Genomic DNA, 21,621 nt, shown 5'->3' on the forward strand with positions numbered 1-21,621 from the left:
CAGCAAGGGCATATACTACAGAATTTTAAACATCTGGAAAAAATGTAAAATATTTGCTATATTAAGTAGCCCTATGGCATTCATGTACTGGCCCTGCATTATAGCCCTTTAACAGCTCTATATTCCTAAACTACACAGAACCCTTCACACCAATCTAAGAAAAGTAATCACATTTTAAGTGCTGTTAAGATACAGCACATTGACTATAAGTAAGTGGCGAGACAATGGTATGATAACTCACATCACCAGCAATCACAGCCTGAGAAGTTCTTTCTTGCTTGGGCACTCCAAAGACAAGCAAAAAGACAGGATGCCTCCCAAAAGGCATATCAATGAGCTCCCAGTCAAAGCCAAAGCAGAAACCAGTTCCACCTAATTATCCATGTGAAAATAAAAGCTACTTAAATATAAATAGTTAAAGAAACTACACTGCCAGAAGTAGCTCAGGGACATCCAGAAATTTTCCTTGAGTCAGGTAAAGTTGTGAACAGTTTCACAACTAAAGTACCTGTTTGTAATTTAAGGATATCCAGTTGTTACTGGAAAGTCAGGGTTTGGCTAGCAAATTATTACAATAACTTCCACTTCTAACACTGCTGAAGAAGGAAGGCCATGGAAACAGAATGATAGACAGGCTCATGAAACAGCAGCCAGTATTTTCAAGGATTTTCAGCAGAGAGCAATTGCTACATGGTCAGATGAGACACTGAATACAAAATATCCAAACATGAGTCTGGGGAGAAAAAACAGAAATGAAAGGAACAAGATGTTAACTAAACCACCCTGCACATAATGATGTTCAAACAGAACAAGCTCCTTAGTCACATTCTCTGCATTTCTTTAACATAATCTTCCATTTGAAAAGCGGGGATCAAATGGAGCAATTTCCATACTGCCTGTAGCAACTCACCAGGAATGAAGAGTAGAAAGAGCTCACACCTAACAACCTTATTTAAAGACAGAGAAAGGACTAGGAGGTTTGGCATAGAGAGTAGGAAAAGTCCCATACAGCAGGTCTTTCTTTTGGGACTAAATGGTGCTGTGAACATGATAGAAGTAGAGCAATCAAGTCCATTTGACTGAAATCTAGATGTGAGAAATGTCCTAACCAATGAATATCCAGACTGTGGTTTTGTCATGCTGCAGGTGGAAATTATGATCTCCCCAGGGTAGGTTTCCTTCAGCATCAGTGGGAAGCCCCAATTCCGAGCTACTCAGAGTCCTTCCCCCAGCCTCACCTGCCCTTTATCCATAAATGTGCACAGTCTCTCTTTCTGTCCTCTCACACATCCACACGTTCAATGAGATTCCCAGGAAAGGCTCCATGCAGGTCAGCCCATAAGCATATCGTTAGCAGAGAGTGGTACATTTCATCCAACTCATCACTCATCCATTTATATGTTATATTTTCCCTTTCAAAGCAGACCAAAGGAAATTAACAACTCCCCAAGCTAAGGGAGTATCAGGAAAATAAGAAAAAAACCACTCATTACTCATATGCAAGGCAGACTGCAAGGAAGCTAACAAGTAAAAACCTTGCATTTCCACAACTGGCTTGCTCCCAGTGCACATCAGCTAAAATTAGCACCCTATTGAATTCACTACGCGCGTGTGTGTAGGTATGCTCTCAAATTAGCCAGTTTGTTAGCTCAGCATCCTCCCACCACAAAAATGAGCTTGTTCTGGCCTCAGATTCTATGAAGTTGAAAGAAATCCTTCTATTCATTAAAGCAGGACTAAGCTCAAAATTTTGCTGTGTCTGAAAACACAGCCCCCGATTTAACAATTTACTGTACAGTGGATTTGGAATAGATACTTTCCATTTACTATCAGGAAGATGCTTTTCCAATAATTGTTTTATAATGTTAGTTCGTAAAATGTCCCTTTGAAAATTGTACTTGCAGGTTGGAATCTCTTTTGCTGAACTGTCACTCAGAAAATTTGCCACACTTGTCAGAAGAAGTCAAAATACTATCACTTTAATATCCCATTAATGTTTTAACCAAGTTCTCCTAATAGCTCCAAAGGATGAAATTTTCAATTTAAAATTGTAAATCTGTTTGTCTGCCTGTCAAAACAACACCAGCTCTTGCTATGTCTAGCACGAGCAGTGGATATACCGAGCAGATTTCATCTGCTAGTTGTCTAAACGAAATGTACTAACAGAAGAAAACTAAAATAGAAATAACAGATACAGACATTGACTCACAATGCAGGAGGTCTACAGGAGCCGGAAAACTTCCCTGGGTTAAGCCCATATTTTAACACTGTCTCTCAGAGCACAGAACAGTAAATATCTTCATTTTTATCAGTTTGTCCCCACTGGCTAAGTGGGGACATTAAAATGTACTTAACCATTGAAGACAAGAGCAAAGAAAAATGAGGTTAAACGATATCAGAGACTATTTCTATTCCTGCAGAAGTCAGGAGAGTTTTCTCACTGCTCTTCATGGGCACAAACCCCTGTATTGAATGTGCCTGAAAACAGAAGGGACCTTTCAAGTTGTCACTGTTGTTATTAGCAGTATGCAATGTTCCTTCAATGTGAAAACATCAGAGATTTCATGAATAGATGTGACTTTATGAAAATGTGAGATCTTGTACAACATGAGCTGTAGACATGAATAGTTCCTGCATTAAGCCAGTCATAGATGTCTGAGTTGATGTAAATATTTTAGGAAGACATATCAGTCTTGAATGAAAGCCCTATATATTGACACACAGAGAACAATTTAAATAAACCACCTCTCAGATAGATGTATTGACATATTTAAATGCAGATACCAATACTTGATGAAATCAGGTATGAGGAAAATGCACAAGTGAATTGCTCGAAATCTCACTGCTAAGTGATAGTTTTGAACACTTGGAAAGTAAAAGCTAGGCAGTTCTGGTGTATGTAAAAAAAAATTAAAAAGCTAATTCTCTCATCATCATTAAGTAACAAACATGACATTACTGTAATTTGCAATTTTTGAAGACTATATACCTCCATTTAGAATTACTATATTTCTAGCCTATAGGGTTGGTGAAGATAAGGATGAGAAGATGAAAAGAATCAAATGAAACTCTGGATCTTGGTTATGTACCTTGTCCAAAACGTAAGGCAGTTTCCTACAAATACAAAATGGAAAGAAAATGTTTTGGACTAATGATACTACACTGATACTACACAACAGCAAAGCATCCAGAGAGTTCCTGTGCCTGCGAACCTCCTGGAAAAATTCAAGGAAACATCTGAGGAAGATGACATCACACTAAGCTAGTAAATCAAAACATGTAAATTGTTTAGCATCCCATTTCGATTTTTGTCTGATACCTCCCCTTCTCACTCCACTTCCCATTTCCCCCAAGTGAAAGAATATGGTACTGACTGCAGTTGTCTGGCTGTGCTCAATGCCAGGTTTGATAAGCCTTTGAGCATCCCAGCCTAGTGAAACGTGTTTCTGCCCATGGCAGGGGGTTTGGAAGAGGCTAGAACGAGATGACTTTAAGGTCCCTTCCAACCCAAACCATTCTATGATTCTGTGATGGCCTAGGGAGCAGGGCACATCACCAGCATGCAGTGCTCCCAGCTATTTTTTTGGAGAGGTGTAGTGGCAGAAGGCAGGAATGGGAGTGCCTGTGAGGAGGAGAGGAGGGAAGGTACCTGGTTGCTCCTTTGGGGCCATATGGTGGGCTGGTGAGAGTCATCTGTAAGCTGGGACATGACAACATGAAAACAGCAGCAATCTTTAAGGTAAGACGTATGCAATTCTTTGTTTATCTAAGCAGAATGCTGGTACATTTATAATAATTGATTTCAAACTCCCTCTATGATTTTGTCAACAACATGCATTCATGTAACAAGAGGGATAATAAAGCAGGGAGGGTTTGGAAAAACTCTCAAGATACAAAATATGTCTACCATCAATCTGCAGCAGAACATATATTTGTGAACTAAAGTCTCATGCTCACATTTATAAAGACAAATCTTCTCACTCAAATCTCAGTGCTGTTCAGTTTACTAGAAAAATAACATTCCAGTTAAAAAAACAGCAGATGGGCAAACAAGGTAAAGGGCATTTAATTCTGGTTGCCTCTCCTCCATGCCAACACACTGCTTTGAAGGGACTGCAAGTGTGGGAGGGGAACATATGTGCATGTGGATTGTGCATCTCAGAGAGTACTTGGTGGTGAATGCAATCTCTCCTTTCATTCCTCTTTCTGTGCACGACAGCTCAAAGGTCCGCTCACTCCAGGGGTGGTTCCACACAGCTATACTGGGACTGAAGGGGGCAAATGGAGAGTCATGTTCAACAGTGACTACAGAGCCACTCTACCAAACAGTGCTTCAACCTTTAGGCTTCAGAGACAGATCAGCATCCACTGAAAATGATGATGGAAGCTTCAGGCAGCTCCATGACAGCAGCTGGAAATAAAGGTGTTCTTCAACAGCACCCAGAAGTTGCTTGGACCTTGCTGGAGTCCAAACCAGGGCCTTGAATGGTTCTGTTGAGGTGGTTTCTTGTGACCACTGACAGAACCTCCGGCCATTCAAACAATCACTGATCAAGCCAAGCAAAACTCTTGAACCGGTCAACAGTGTTTCTGTATCTCAAGATAAACGTGAAGAGGCTCTACTAATATCAAAGCATAGGACTCTGGAAAGAGAGCTGAGCCGGGTGAAATTCTGCTACTATCTCGGGACAAACTGCAGTACCTCTGAAAGGGAATGCTATCATCGAAACAGATCTGCCACAAATGGCCTCTGGAATAAGTGAGAGCAACTTAGATATTCAAGTTCACAGACTAGAAAGTGAACAGCTATGCTGAGGATCTGAAACTGACGACACAGAAGAATGAACAGCTTAGTAATTAAATTCCTGCATTTCCAGCTGAAGGCAAGAACTGAAAAAGGTCTTTAAGGAATGTGGAAAGGATGGAGTGAGAAACTACAGTAACTTGATTGATAGGCAAATGACAGACTAAAATAAGTGCTAAATAGACCTTAGCACAGACCTTTTAATGCACGTGAGTACTCCATAATGAGCACTAACCATCAGAACTGGCAAACTGCAAGGGACCAACATAAGGCACTGACCTGAAACACAAGTAACAGCTTATTCCTTTCTGCTATTTATGGCATTGCCTTTTCTGGAGGTGAGACTAGGTGCTGCAACAAACTGAGCCACAGCAACATGGATCCTCGTCGTTCATGCTATGGAGCACAGACCTTGAAGGAAAGGTGTTATTCAAGATGTAACTATTCCCATGCTTTGTCTGAACAAAGTCAGCTGCAATTGTTGAGGTGGTATGTGATACAAATCCTCAAATCCATAAAAGAAAAAAAGGCTTTTCCTTGAAGCTAGACACAGAGATACCTTTCTGGGAAGAAATCAGGAGAAGAGACTGACAGATGCCTGCACACACTTAAGAAGGTCTGGAAGTATGAGCTTAGGATGGATTTGTTATACCATATACAGCCTGCGGAGACAATGAGTAACCTGTTTAAAATTTACCTATTGAATAGGTACAGACAGTACACTAATCTCCCCCTTTCCTGCATGTGTTAATTATGGTTGGGATAGAGTCAAAATTCTTCAAAGAGGTTCATAGGGAGCTGTGTTTTGGATTTGTGCTGAACACAGGGTTGGTAACACAGGGATGTTTTCATTACTCCTGACCAGGGCTTGCACTGTGTCAGGGCCTTTTCTGCTCCTCACATCACTCCACCAGGGAGTGGGCTGGGGGTGCACAAGGAGCTGGGAGGTGACACAGCCAGGAGAGCCGACTCCAGCTGACCCAGAGGATATTCCAGACCTTATGGCATCATGCTCAGCATATAAAGCTGGGGGAAAAGGAGGAAAGGAGGTGGACAGGAGGAATGATGTAATTTGTCACCGGACAAATGACAGTGGACCTCTGCTCCCCTGTAGATGGAAGAACACTTGCCTACTGATAGGAAGTGGTGAATGAGTTATTAGTTTTGCTTTGCTTGAGTGCCTTTTGCTTTACCTAATAAACTGTCATTATCTCCATCCAGTTTTCTCACTTTTACTATTATGATTCTCTCCCCCATCCCACTAGAGGGGAGTAAGCGAGTGGCTGTGTGGGGCTTAGTTGCCAGCTGGGGTTAAACCTTGATACTGCAGAAAGTCAAAAACTTGATCAAACAATAAGCAGCAGCTTATTTAGAGAGATTAATTCACACCTAACAAACAGCTAGGACAGTCTGCAAGTCTAAACTCCAATGAGGCTGATAAACACATGCATGTCTCCAGTCCATTGCAGACCACCCTATAGTCTGAGGACACAAAAATAGCCATGAATGACAAGGAGAACAAAGAAATCCATCTTCTTCTTACCCAGAAATTTACCAATGACCCTTTTGGTGACACAGCAAGAAGCAGTTACCTGAAATGAGGGAGTCCAAACAGCCTGAGAGACCCCAGGATTGGTAGGCAATACAGAGTATACATCTGTATTGCCTACCAATGAGATGAGATGGTCCTTTTGGAAACCTTTCATCCATATTCTGGCAAATCTTGGTGCTGTTAGTTTGTCACCAACTTGAGTGTTTTGAATGTTCCCCAAACATTCAAAAGCAGAGAGAGAGAGAGATTTAGGTGGCAGTCAGCATTGCTGACACCAGGTATGGAGACAGCCAAGTTAGTTCCACTAGCCCTAAGGAACACAATGGCAGTGTCGGTGGCGCTGATGTACCTAGGGCCCAGAGTGCTGGCACAGGCAAAGAACTGCTGCAGTGGTTAAAGCAGGAAACAAAATGCTTACAGCACTTCAGAGGCTGGACTGTCTCTGAGGATGACCAAATCAGATGCCTCTGTGGTGATCACAATCTGATAGAACTTGACTTGTCTGGAAGGGAGAAGACAGAGAGACACCCTTGGAATGGCTTTCTTAGGAGGATGGCCACTGTCAGATCAAAGACAAAGCAGCTGCATTCACCTGAATGTTTTCCAGCCCACAATATGCACTGAGTCCCACACCACAGAAAACTTCAACTGCATTCTCAAGGAGAGATTTTGTGTAGTTCAAGCTCACCATCCCTTCCAGATTTTAAAGAATACCATGTGGAGCAAGACCTTCTCTATCATATTAATTAAACCCTGTACATGTGTCAGAAGACAAAATTCAGCCCCAAAATGGGGACACACCCAGGGTGTAAAAGAGCATTGGGAGACAGCAGCAAAAATAAGGAGAAGCACATTTCCTCCTCCTGAAAATTCAGAGTGGCAACTGGGCAGCAGAGAGAAAATGAAACTACATGAGAATTAGCCACCTTCCACACTCGATGAGCAGGAAGCTGAGCACAGCCCCTAATGACCATGTTGCTGGTCTCAAGTGATTATTTGAATCAAGGCCATTTGAATAATTTGTGGACTATCACTTCAAAAAACAAAAAAGCAGTTGCAACTTTATACTAAATAACTAAAGTGCAAACTTGAAAACTATATCTGCCCATTTACTGCCTCATTTGTGCTTGAGTCCTACTCCAATTTGCTAATGGCAAAATGAGGAGTTAGATACATGTATTTCTGTAGTCAATTAAATTCAACTTAAACACCAAACATGTATAAAGTTATGACTGATCAGTGCACAAAGCTATTCAGCAGAAACTCAGCACGAATAAACTTATGAAAAACTCCTCCCCACAAATACATTGTGCCACTGACAGCTCCTCTGACAGAGCAACACTTAACTTATGATAAATTCCACAAAATTACATTTCTTAATCATTTCAGATAGGAAATAAACAAATCTAAAGTGATCTAGATGAACTGAAAACCAAAATAAATTAACAAGAGGAAAAATATACAATCATACTTCACACGAATCTGTATACACAGGATTGTGATTTACAATAACTTATGTGAATATGTGCATATTTTTGTTTACTTCTTTAGCTCAAAACATGTATTTTCTTTTTTTTAGCAGCCTTCAGAGTCTAAAGCTTCAAATAAATAATTTTGTTTACTTCCTATTACCAAGAATGTGATCTATTCAGGCATTTACGAAACTAAAAAAATCCCACAGGGGCAGAGGACAGTTTTAATTTGAAACGAGTAACTTTATCACCTCAGTTATTTATGTATCAGTTTTCAATGTAAAACTTTATTTTTCAATTTCCAGCCATAAGAATTTAGGCTAGAAGCCAAAAGTTAAGTCAAATCTCTCTTTGATTCTGAGATGCTTGAAAGCTGAGTGCTACCACCACATAAACCTTTGTAACCCCATCCCTTTCAGAGTACATTGCTAAGTTTACCCTAGAGAATTTATCTTCCTTTATGCAAAGATGTTACTGGGCCACACGTGAGAACAAATGCCTAAAAGCAGAGGTTAGCTTGTCTTTAGCTTGAACACATCCATCACAAAAAATCATCCAGAGCAGTATTAATGTTGTGAGACCAACAGCAACAAGAACAGACAGCTATACCTTACATGCCAAGTTTTTCACGTTTGGATGACAATACCACTTATCTATGACACACCAAAAAGAAATACATAAGAAATACTTACTAGAAGGTCTAGTTTGTTTAAAAGTCTCTGCAAACATTTGAAGGTCTGCTATCTAGCCACTTATGTTTTATCTCTTCCACCTTTTACAAATACATAGAGCAGTCCTGGTACTCATATGAGACAGTTTATAATAAACCTCTTGAAATATGAAGCCAGCTACAAGTTAGGAGAGAAAAAAGCTGAGCAAAATATGGACAAGATTTATAAAATTGTGAAGGCAGTGGATAAGGTGAGTGTAGAACTGCTATTTAACAATTCACAGTGCTTGAGCTAGGGCTGTTTCCTGTTGAAAATGGAAGGAAAATTGGAAATTGAGGAGAAAAGATAAAATCTGTATTTTTAATGTTATTGTTAGTGAACTACTGCAACTTGCTGCCAGAGAATGTTGGGTGCAAGTAGCATTTAATCAACTGTACTCACAGATAACAGCTCCATGAATGTCTACATAATAAAGGGATGAGGCAGACAGCCCTAAATTCAATGTATGTGGACTTCATAAGGGGAAGACACTAAAGAAAGTGGCCAGGCTTATGTGGTATCCTTTAATAGTACATCCTACTCCCTCCATGGGAGGCCAAATGCTGGGCCAGAGAGACCCTGCTGAGATCCACTTGGGTATGTCTTCTGCTCTCTAATCTTTAAAAAGTTTTGAAGTTCATTGTTTCGAAAGATAATAAACCTTCCAGGACAGAGCATCAACAATTTACAACACTGTTCACAGATGTGTCACAGGCCACCACCACTGAAAGGTGAATGCCTACACCCCCCCATACATACGTACATACATATGGCTGGACATACAGATCCTGGACAGACACTCTGAGCACTCCTATCTCATCCTGCTCCTTGATCTGGCTAAGCAGGGCAAAGGCCCACTAATGGAAATATTTCTATGTCTCCAAGGTGGATTTCACCAGCAGCTTGGCTCAGAAACTCAGTCTGCCTAGTAGCCACCCCGATCCCAGACTCCTCAGTTGCTACGCCTGGACATATCAGCCCTCAGGATTGCAGCCCAACTCTAATTGCTGGTACAGAGCATTACACAAGCCCAGAAGCTTTTGCCCTGCATCCCCTCATGTGTCCCACACCCCCAGCTAGCAACACTGTTAGTCCAAACAGTGAACTGCAGAGCTGCTCCCCGACTCCACATGGTGACAGTTTCATTCCTGGACACAGGCTGGGGCTCTGCAGAAACAGGCCTGAGAGGAGACTGGGCAGGATCACTCTTTCTCTGAGTCCTTAATTTGTGTTTCTTCCTGCCCCTTTGCTCCTCTAAGCTGTGGAGATGACCTCTCATGCCTCTCCCATGATGGGCCCAGTAGTAACCTGGCAAAGTTCTGTTTGGCTCCCCACTCTGTGTCTGGGCATCATCATGTATCACTGCAGTCAGCCATTCTTGAAAAGCAATGACTTTGCACCAGCTTTCTAAGGTCTATCATGCAGATTAAATCTGCCACAGGTCATCTGTTTCTTAAAATAAGCTGTGATGATCAGTCTCTTTCCTCAGCATCTTGCTGGAAATCATCACATATTGCTCATCATAAACTGAGTACGGTTGTTAATAATTAGGTAAATCACATAATGAACTAAGGGTTAGTACAGGCTGTGGTCAGCAATGTGCATGGCCCTGATGCTAGAGCTTCAGCAATCTCATCAAGGTCAAGGCAGTTACTTGAGTGGATAAAACGAAACCTTTGTGTCTCAGCTGAAGTGGGACATTACAGACACAGCCCCCGATCTGCAGACAGACATGCCTGGGACCTCATCCAGTGCCCAGCCCAACCGAGTCTTTTCACTGACACAGGAAGGCTTTGGACCAGCCTCTAGGATCACAATACTTTATTTACTTTCTATTTTATTTTTTGAGGGTGGTTATTACCTCTCTGTTGGTCTTCTGTTCCATTAAGTTGTTTTTGTGCTTCTTCAATTTTGTCTGCAAGAAAGAGAGGTTACTATTAAAATACATATATAAAAAAGGCAATATTGCATTAAGTCATTTACTGAAATCAGTCTTGAAATATCTGTTTCTATTTAGGATAGATATCATTCATGTGTAACTATGTGGTACATTATGAGTAATACAACCATATACAATTCTATCATGTTTTACCAGAGAGGCTATTGACATGTGAAATTACATGGAACCACCAAAAGAAAAGCACTGGCATCAGATCTGCAGTTAACAACAAATCCCACTGCAGCTTCCTACCATCTATAATAATGTGTGCAGTCAGGGAATAGGTATTATGGTGCATTACAGAGTGTTTTAATACATTTTTGAAAAATGCTGTTAGAGCAAGTCAATGTTGCATTAAACATAGTGAGAAGAACAGCAAACAGCATTTGCTAAGTGAAGCAATGGAGCCAATCCTCTCACATGGGAGCACAGGGGGTGAGTGGTAGCCCTCACCTTATCTCTTTGTGAAACAACCAGAAATTCCCACATGCACAAAGCAGGAGCAAAAGGAGTCCCTGAGTCTTTACTCCCAGTCTGTCTTGGCAGTTCACCTGCTGCCCCTCAGACACACTGGTGTTGGAAGGAGAGTTGTGCTTCACCTGCTGTTGCACAGAAGCTCCCATGGAAAGTGGGGGTCCTTGTTCTGCACGTGTGCATGTTTGCATGTGCAGAGCAAGAAGCAAGAAAAGGTGCAACTGGACTGAATAAAAATTCAAGACCGATCTTCTTTTGATAGCAAACAGTCCTCTGAGTAGGTTCAGGATAAAAGGTTGTGTTGGTAAGAAGTAGCAGCACTGGGAGAGGCTGAGCTCTCTCTGTTGGTGTTCTGAGCATCAAACTATGGCCTGACTGACCAAGATCTGAGCTTGGAACATGGCTTTCAGATGTAAACGGTCATTTTCTAAAACACCTGTGAAAACTTTTTTCCTTGTATTACTTTTTTTCTTCTTTTCCCCTGGTGGGGTCGGTTTTTATTGAACTAAATTGAAAGAACAGAATGTAACTGGATTCATCCTACATCTGCCAGACTCTATTGGTGCAACTCAAGAAATGCCAGACTTCATGGCTGCCATACACAAGAGGAGTATGACAGCTCTGCAAAGCCCTCACCTCTTTCTTTACAAGCATGGAGGCTTTGCTCAGTCTGACTTTTACAAAACAAGCTTTCAAAAAATGGATCTTTCTTCAACACAATTCTTAAAAAGTGAGTTTAAATGACTTCTCTATTATTTATCAGCTGAATCACTCAAGCATGTTGGAACCATTTATTCACAGCTGAAGTCTGATATGGTTTCTTGATTCTTTCCTCCACAGAACCAAATAATTACAACTGAATCAAACTCTTGCAGCTTTTAAGACTGAGTTTTGTTGAGCTCACTCTGATTCTGCATTTCTGTTTTTCAGAACAAGTACCAGGTTTCCCTTCTCATTAAAGCTCAGTAATTTTTCTGTTGTACATTGTCCCAGAGAATGAACCAGAACATCTCACAAGGGTGCTAACTGAGCAGACTCCCAAAGCTCCTCATGAGAAAGAAAGAAACCATGGCAATTTGAAAAGCCAAACTTCTTCCTTCTTTCCCTGGGGTTAGTGAGACATACATACATATTTAATGGAAAATTTTATCACATTTTCTTTTATACTGTCTTACTGGCCACTGAAGACCAACACAACTCAAAAAGAGCACAATCCTTCACTATCTCTTTACCAAGCCCGATATGCAGGCTTACTTTAAACACAGAAGACTCAATATTTAATGCTTTCCTGGATTAAATACTACAGCTGAAATACTACATGTATTCATGCGTTTTTTTTTAATGGAAAGCGATGTAAATAACCATTTCCAACAAAAAAGGAGGAAATGTAAACAAAGCATCTTTTATATACATGCGTCACTAATACTCTCAGAGGAAAATGTATCTAGCAATCTTACATGGTTTTTCCACAGACTATTGCTTTACAGAAAGGTGATGGAATAAGCAATTTACAAAGTTGCAGGACAGCTGATAAAATATATGAACACACAGGGAAAAAAAATCAACAAATTACCTATGTAAATGGACGTGTAGGTTTTAGTAAAAGGCAGCAAAAAAATCAAACCTATAGTTTGGCTCTCAAACTCACTTTCCCTATGTTAGAGATATATTTAATGCACAATATATGGTGTTTCGGTTCTAAGAGTAAATGTTTTGTCAACAAAACTTACATCTAAGTACATAGACAACTGTAGTTTTATTATTAAAATTATTATCTGCGTAGTTCACATAAATGCTACAAGAAATACATGCATTTAAATTCACAATCATCCTACTTTTTAGAGAAAAATTACTTAAGTATTTCAGAATCATGCTACATGAGATTGCCAGAAAGATTAAAGGCTTTGAACTCTTTAACTGAATACTCTGTCTCTCTTATTGGAAAAGAAAAATTAGTTCCTATCAGTAATTCCCAGCCATTCCTTTGTCAGACTGTAATCCCAACAAAGAACCACAGATAACAGAAATAATAGCTAGGTAAACAGGTGACTGGTACACAGCCAGAAAGTCTCCTACACTTCCTGCTTCTCCTGATACATTTTCCCCAAGGAGTTATTTTTGCTGTGTGTATTTCTTCATATCTATGGCAGTATCTCTGTGCAGAACAGTTTTGAACATTATGAACACTGAAAAATCTTGGTGCTGGTGCTGGAAACCTAAAGCAGTGATCTGGACTGTAAATGAGACATGGGTATTAACATCAGTTTGGGGCTAAATGTTTTGTTAGGGCCTACATCCTCCTAATGGCCAGCATCACATGTTACCTGCTCTGGCTATTGCACCAAGGCATGTCCAAACCATCATACAAAATCTGCAGCAGCTGCTTCCCACCCTGCTGCATTTTACAGCTACAGATCCTACACGAGCAACTGCCTGACAGACTGCTGTGTTTCAGGCTGGAGGGAAGAACTGGGTTATCCCTAAGGGCCGTGGAGCAGGTGGCAGGAGCAGGCTTAGAGCCAAGTACCCCAGCAACATCAAAAGGCAGCCTCTCCAGGTCTTCTGCCAACTTGCACGTATGCCAGAAATAACTTGCTAACAAATTTATATTATCCAGTCATCTCCTTCTCTTGTGTGCCATGAAATTAGCTGTATGTCAAACATCTTAAGGAAAATTATTTCAGACAACATAACACATTCTGTCATAATTATATTATAGGTGCTCTAATGGTACACATCTTTGAAAATGCTTTGTAAGCAAAAACACACCACACAAAACATCATCTGTAAAGCCCAGGAGGAACTGAAAACCAAGAAGTCCTCTATTTAATTGCAAATAATGTTATCCAATCCAATAATTGTTTGGTCTAATATTATTTCAGAATTAAACCTGAGATACTGTCTAACCTGAACGTTTTACAAAGGAAACATTTCCTTACCAATGAAATATTATCTACTTCTACTAGGATAAGAGAAAACCATTTAACTAATGGGAATTTCTAATACATGGCAGGTATAGCACTCTCTTCATTTCCCTTAAGTGCCAGAATAGTACATATCTTGACTACTTTACTGTAACACCTATCCCAATGGCCCCAACCTTCAGCAGACAGCCTCTTGGACTAGCACACATCTAGAAGCAAATGACAGTGACAGACACACTCTCACTGAAGATGGGACACTTGTCACCAAGCACTTACTAGTGGAGGTGCAATGAAAAAGGAAATCATATGCATCACTGTAGAGAACAGAGACTCCATGTGATAGCATTGCAATGAGCCACAGAGCCAGCTCTTGGCCATCCCAGGCAGGTGCATGCCACAAAAATGCAAATCACAAGCAGCATGATGAAATTGTTTTATTTATACATTATAGGTATAAATTATATACACACACACATACCTGCATATGCGTAAAAGAAAATGAAACAACGTGCACGATGGCTTTTCTTACTCTAGCATTAAACCTTTTCACGTTATTCTCCACCACAGCTCTCCCAGCAGGTATCTGCTGTGTGGAAATACCATCAAATTCCTTGAGGTTTTAAATATGTAGTGTAACTGTGCTTTTTAGGAATGCAAGGAAGGAGACTGGTGCGCAGTAAAATATGCTTCTTGTTTTACACACCTCCTGCTGTGATAGATCATTACAAGGATACCAACAGTCTGAATTAGATATGGTGGTGCTGCGGTGGGGTTTTAAATGAAAAAATAAACCAGATTTTTCAACAGCTTTACACTCTCTATTTTTGGTCTTCACTGAGAGATAGAACCTCACAATTTTAATTAATTCATAAATAAAATGTAATTTACAGGGGTTTTTTTCAAAGGGGTTATCCCAATAATGTATAAAACCTTGAATATGTCTAGTATTCTATGTATCAGATATGCATTACAAATTTTCAGAGAGATTTTAAAGGCATTACTTATATGGTGAGTTAAGGAAAATAAAGGTTTACTAATTTCAGCAGGGAAAGCAGAAATACTGATAAGTGTGAGGTTGGCAAAGTATAAAGCCATTAACTTATGACAGCAATTTAAGCTGGAGCACGCTATATTTTCTAGTAAGGGGTTTGTGGGTTTGGTTTGTTTCATCTCTCTGGGGTTTTTTCCATTGACAAGTGTCCCCACAGCAGCATAATGAGATGACTTTGTCCTGTTGAACAAGTCACCCCGCCCCACACAATGACAGCACACAGAGGAATTAAGTCACTGAGGAAGATCTACTTTTAAGCCTCCAGGAAAGCTTACAAGGGAGTGGTTGGTGTAAGTTCATTAAGTTCTTGCAAAGCACCCCAACAGGAGGATTTTTCATGGCACATATTTGCATGGGTCTGTATCACTGCAAATACAGGGATTTTTTGGCTTCCTATTTAAGACATACAATTGCTGCTCTGAAACAGTGTTTTGTTGCATTTGGTTTTTTAATTGCAAATACTCTGTTTATGGGTAAGTGGAAAATTAGAAGATTTAGACCATTTTGGATGCTGAAAACAGGCTATGACATCAAAACTTTTAAAAATACAAGCTTATATCTGGCCTGAAAGGCTAGAGTTATATCTTCAAGTATTTCACCAAAACAACTGGAAGGAAAATATCAGCATATTTTTTCCCCTTCAGTTAAAGACAAGAACAATTCTCAGGCCTCAGGCCTGAGTCATCCTAAAAATACCTCCTGCAAAACAGCTTCAGATGACAGCAGATTTTCTTCTTGCTTTCTCATAAATCACACTCTCTCTTACCTTGCTGCATCAGAAGACATTTGAAAAGTAATTTAGAAAATCACTTTGCATTGGTTTTAAGATGGACACAAAGAAAGATGTCACTTCAATTATTTTTTCTTGCACTGATCATCTAGATCAGGAGCAGAAAAGAAAATCAAAGTGACAAAATATTCTTCAGCTGAAGTACATTAATGCAATCAGTCTGTATGCACTGGGCAGTATTATTGAAAACAACTGTCAATTTGTTTTTATTTGGGAAGGAGAGGGCTGTGCACAGCTTAAGAAAAATACTGATGAAAGTACAAAATGCTGCATTTTCCACCACTATAAATTCAGAGAGCAAGTGAAAAGAAGCCGAGTCCCTGCATGAAAATCTCCATCTTCAGACTACTGAAACCCACCAGGCTCATGTGCAAGTAACAAAGTGCTTCACATTTCACTGGATGAGAAGTGTGCCTGAAAGCATTTATGATTAAATAAATTAAAAAAACAAATTAAAAAATACTCTCAGCACCAGACAGGTGGTGCAAATGGCACATCTTATGAACCATAGAATGGTTTGGGGTTGAAAAGAGTCCTTAGAGATCATTTAATTCCAGCCCCCCAGCCACAGGCAAAGACACTTTCCAGTAAACCACTCAAAGCCCCAGCCAGCCTGGCCTTGAACATCTCCAGAGCTCAGATTTGACACGGAGGACCTGAACCCAGCCCCACATCCCATCTGAGCCATTTCACACCTCCCCCAGAGGGAAGACCCTCTGCTGCTGGAAGCAGCAGTGCGCATGCAGTGCAGGCAGGGCAGGAAGGGCAGCCACATGAAGCCAACGAACGACGCAAAGATGATGCAAGCTTGGAGCATTTCCCAGATGGCAGGTTCCCTTGGCACAGGAGGCAGTGTTTAATCCCAAGGCACCCTGCCTGCAGCTGTGGGTACCCACCTGGGACTGGGGAGCATGCAGAAGCGCCCACGCTCCACTGCAAGGGGGCTGTGATGCTTGTCTTTCCCTTTTGCTAGGAGGAGGAAAGGCTCTTTACAACCTGCTAAAACAAGAACGCTGTTGTCCTAATGTGTTTTGGTTAACTGAGATGAATCCCAAGACTTCCTTTAACCAGCTCATTAAGAAAAAAAAAAAAAGAAAAAAACCCCTAACCCAAAACCCCAGAGTCTTGTCTGTACAAGGAGCCCATTAGGTTAATTGGGAGGCGGTGCAGCCAGTGGGATGCCGCCTCGGCAGGCCCCTGCACGCCCCCACACTGCAGGAGAGCCTCCAAACCCGAAACCCAACCAGCCAAGCTGGGGTCCTGACTGCACCCTGAGCATGGCACTGTCCCTCTGTGCTGAAGAAGGGGACCCTGCACCCAGGGGTGCAAGGGCTGGCAGACACAGGCAGCTGAGGATGCCTTTGATGGCCCCAAGTTTCCACCACCACCCTCCTGCCACAAAGCGAACACCTTCAAAGGTGGCAGGCAGCAGCAAGAAGGCATTGCATGAAACCCACTGGACCAGGCACTCTTCTCACTCAGATTTAAATCTACTTTTAATTAGAAACCACTCTTCTGTCCCCATACACTTCCTTTTTCCAGTTTAATGAGAAACACTCAAGATTAAAAGGAAGAGATCAGATGAGGAAAGACAGTCTTTTCATCTTTATAATTTCATACTGTGGGAACTTGACACTTTTTGGCGTATGGTTTGTTTTGTGGTTTCCCCTTCCCAGTTGGGGCTTAGAGAATCACAGGACCACAGCTTAGCGAGCTGCCAAATCCTGAGCCTGATAACGGATAGCATGGATGTCCCCAGCCTATCAAAAATGCAAGGTAAAACAGATTAAATCTCAAGTTTGTCCAGTACTACTGGGTCTGAAGATTGTTTGTACAGCTGTAAGAGAGGGCGTAAAAAATACTTCTTAAAAATGATGTCAATTCAAAACTCTTAACAACTAGTAGGGTGATGCAGCAGTAGTCATGCTATTAATAGCTATAAATTACCTTTTTAAACATCTGAAATGAGACTTTAAACAATTTAAAATGCTCCACTAGTCATTATAACCTTGACTAATGACCTATTTGATCAGTTTTTCAGAAAAATTTGATGCATTTTCATTTTAATGTCAACTTTGAATGCTCATCATACTCCCTGCCATATATAATTATTTGCATTTAAAAATGAAGAACTCATGACAGATACTTTATATAACCCTGTTGAAAACAGAAAATGAAAATCTTCCTTTTACTATTCTTCATTTTAAGAAAGAGGTTTGTATATTTGAAAATACAATCTATAATCTCCAGTTTAAATTTGTATCAGCAATGATCTGCTGTACTGTATATACAATAAAACAGTCAATGCAAAGGCTGTATATAAATTAAATATATAAAGGCATTATCCTTGCCATCACGTATATTACTCAAATATGGTAAGGGCTCCTGATGAGGTTGGCAAGCTGTATGTGCATAAATTACACAAGCACTTTACATATGAACTCAAACTCTGTCCCTGTGTCATTTATTTGTTATTGGGGAGCTTTCAATCTTGTGTTTGTTTGTTTGTTTGTTTGTTTCCATGATTTGAATTTTTATTATGAGGCTTCTACACTCATTAAAAACTGAGCACAGGAGGGGGTGGGGAGGAAGAGAATTTTTGGATGACTGTCGCCTTACAGAAGGGTATAGCAAACAGCGAGGCACCTGTGGGGAGAGGCACAGTAGCTGCCAAGCATAAGATTTCAGAAGTGTAGGTGAAGTATCTTCAGAAATACCTCCTGCCTGGCACCTTCTCAGCCTGCGTAAGCCAACGCACAAGGGTGGCTCTTGCCAGGGCTAGTTCCTTTTCCACCGGCCCCATAAAGCCAGGTTATCCTGAATTCTGTGTGTGCTTCTGAGAGCACCCAGCTGAGTCGCCACAGATAATTCCTTTACACATTGTCTCCCTCCGGTACTGAATCACAAACACAAGTACTGATTGCATTTAATTTGCATAGCTCCTAATTAGCCATCTAGCACAATAATTACCCCATCGCTATGCTGATCCTAGGGCATTGTTCTATCCCACTGCCAAATTTCAGCTGCCTACCTAGGACAGGGTGATTATTATCAGTAAAATCTGCATAATAATTACTTAACAGCCTCTAGGGTATTCACTGTTCACAAGTTTTGGCTTTCTGGGTGTTTTTTCTATATCTGACCCAGTATCAGTGTTTGAAGCTAAAATATTAAAGCCTTGAGTTGCTCTACTTCAGCACCTAGTCCAAGCTGCAGCTAGGAGCACCTTCATACTTTCTGCACTGAGACAGGTTCCCTCCCTTGGCAGGTTTACTGGCCTATGATCTGTTGTCCCCAAACTGGAAAAAAGTGAGGTTTTCAATTTTTATATATATATATTTTTTTTTCTTTAAGCCTCACACAGAAATTAAATAAATGCCAGTGAAATAACTGAAACCGTTTAAAAAAAACCCAACAAATCAAATTGACAGCTTTTCTACTCACTGGAAACATATAAAAAATAATAATATGTGGAGCCCAAAAGACTTCATTAAATTCTGTATTTTCTCAAATGCAGATCATAAACCAAAGCAACAAACAGTGGAGTCAGTCACTCCCCAGCCAAACAGGGGAAAAGGGGAAAGAGTTTCCATGTATCTGTCTGATACTCCGAAAGCACTTGTTCTCAGTTGCATGGCTGGTGAAGGACGGCTTGCTCAACAGAAAAAGGCACAAAACTGGTTCAACAGGTAGAGCAACACCAAGAGTTCGTGTTTCATCACCTGAGACAACAGTATAGAGGCTTTCTGCAACTTCTCTGAGGGGTCAAACTTCTCTGTAATTTCTTCTTCTATTTCTGGACTTCCTCAAACACTATTGAGTTTACAAGGCAGACATCAGGTAAGTAGATTCATTCAGCACAAGGAACCTACAGCACCAACAACCCTGTTTAAGCAGAGATTAATTTTCTTAAGATTAGCATATACCCTTAAAAATTATCTCTTCACCGAGATTCTCAAGTGTCTACAGAAATGATTTAAAATATGAGATCTTTAGTAGGTGTTTGGATACTGAAGTTCTTCCAATTACCTGATACTAAGATGGACAATAAATAGTACTGCTGGCTAAGGAAAAAGGAAGTTTTTTATGACTAACAAGAAACCAAAACAAATTGAAAGCCCACAAGACAAGCCAGATGTCCAGCCCAACATCTTGCCTCCAACAGAAGTTGACAGCATAAGTTGAGGGAAAAGCAGAAGAGTAAGTTGCAGATTCTGAAACCGGGCAGCTCTGAAGTGAGCCCAGGAGCTGTTCTTGAACTTCATGGGTCCCACAGATTATTCCTATATTAGTTTCTCCAAGTAACATTTGAATCCATGGGAGCTTTTCATACTGAATCTATGTAAGCTTTTCCCATCTTTCTTCAAACTCCAAATGGTCTCATCTACTTGAGTCATTCCTTACACAAAAACTGTTCAACAGACTTATGACCTCTGGCAGCTTTTGCAGTGCTATTTTATCCTCTTTGGAGGTGAAAGTGAAGAAGGGAAAGACAATTAGAAGGAAGACATCAGAATCAATCCCACTGTTAGAGATGACGCATACCACAGATGCTACCATGACAGATATGTTTTTCTGTACTACAGCCATAAATATTCCTAATGCCTTATTTGCTTCTTGACAGCTAGGGAGTATACAGTTGACTTTGCCACACAAATACATGACCCCAAGATCTCATGCCCAAGTGTTAACAAGCAACTCAATTTAAATGAAGAGTTTAAATAATTTTCCTGTGGACATCACTTCACATTTATTTGCCCTGAATTTCATTTGTCATTTTTGCAATTTGGTTGCACAGCAACCTAATGTCATTTTGAAATCCTTTGCAATTTCATTTGCATCTTCATCTTTACCTCCCTTGATAACTTCCATCAAATCAGCAACACTGTCACTTCACTATTCCTGCTCTTTTCCTGGATCACTCAAGCGAATGGGAATCGACAGTAGCACATTTCTATTAACTGTAAAACAGAAGGCAATGTTTGTCTGCTAAGGAGCAGGTATTGACTGCAAAATGTGTAAATATCAGCCTCTCAGTAAATTTACACACAATGGATTTTTCTGCTGGGGTATGTTGGGGGAGTTCACTTGGTACTGTGTCCTCTTTAAAACTCTGCCCTTATTTCCAACCTGTCTTTAAAATCCAGCCTGCCGAAACACTGTCATCCCTTCACCATGTACAGCCCAAAGCATAAAGCACCTCTGGGTCGCTGCCTCCAGCCACCTTGCCTACTCTTTCCTCAGCAGCTCCTGCCTGTGCTGGAACATCTTCGTGTGATACCACAACAACAGGAGAGACTCTGACACACAGCTTGGGCCTTTTCCACACTGAAGGGCAGCTGCCTTCTTATGCTATGCAGTAAATCCCCTTCCAGCAGGGCTGCAAAATCACACCTTTGAATTCAAAATTACTCTTCTAGCATGACTGAGCATTAAACTCAAAGTTTTTCATTAACTTGACTAAGGTATCTCATTTTTTTTGCTTACTTGTTTTTCCAAGAACTTAGTAAGTCTTAATGTCAGTCTAACATATGAACTGTCATACTAGCATCAGTGAGTCTTAGTGCTCGCTGAAAAAACCAAAAAACCTAAAAATCCACAATTCACTTGCTATACTAGACCTTGCCCTACAGACTCTGTAAGCTTATTTTTCCATAGTAATTTTCTATTTTTGCCCTGAATTTCATATGCCAAATAAAACGTTACTAGCTACAGCTTTGAAGTGAAAAAACATCAGAAATTGGATTCATAAAATGAAAAACACCTTTGAAAAGATAGTCAATACAAGCTGATGTAGAACTAGGCGTACCTGAAACACAAAACTTTAGCAAAGGCACAAAGATATGACATTTTTCATGTTAACAATGTGCTGCAGCCATGAACAGGGGGTTAGCCACTTTAAGAG

At 40.5% G+C, this 21,621-nt stretch overlaps 1 protein-coding gene across 5 annotated transcripts in view; it reads right to left on the minus strand.

Moving 5' to 3' along the window:
- The window catches only part of HIVEP1 (HIVEP zinc finger 1), a 131,896-nt gene that overhangs the window by 41,850 nt on the left and 68,425 nt on the right, over nucleotides 1–21,621 (minus strand). For all 5 annotated transcript variants that reach the window (XM_030943327.1, XM_030943325.1, XM_030943324.1 and 2 more), the window contains exon 3: nucleotides 10,400–10,453. In XM_030943327.1, coding sequence (XP_030799187.1) covers nucleotides 10,400–10,453 — 54 coding nt within the window. The remainder of the gene's footprint in view (nucleotides 1–10,399; nucleotides 10,454–21,621) is intronic.

Source organism: Camarhynchus parvulus, chromosome 2 (assembly GCF_901933205.1).
Source record: "Camarhynchus parvulus chromosome 2, STF_HiC, whole genome shotgun sequence".
Classification (NCBI taxonomy): Eukaryota; Metazoa; Chordata; class Aves; order Passeriformes; family Thraupidae; genus Camarhynchus; species Camarhynchus parvulus.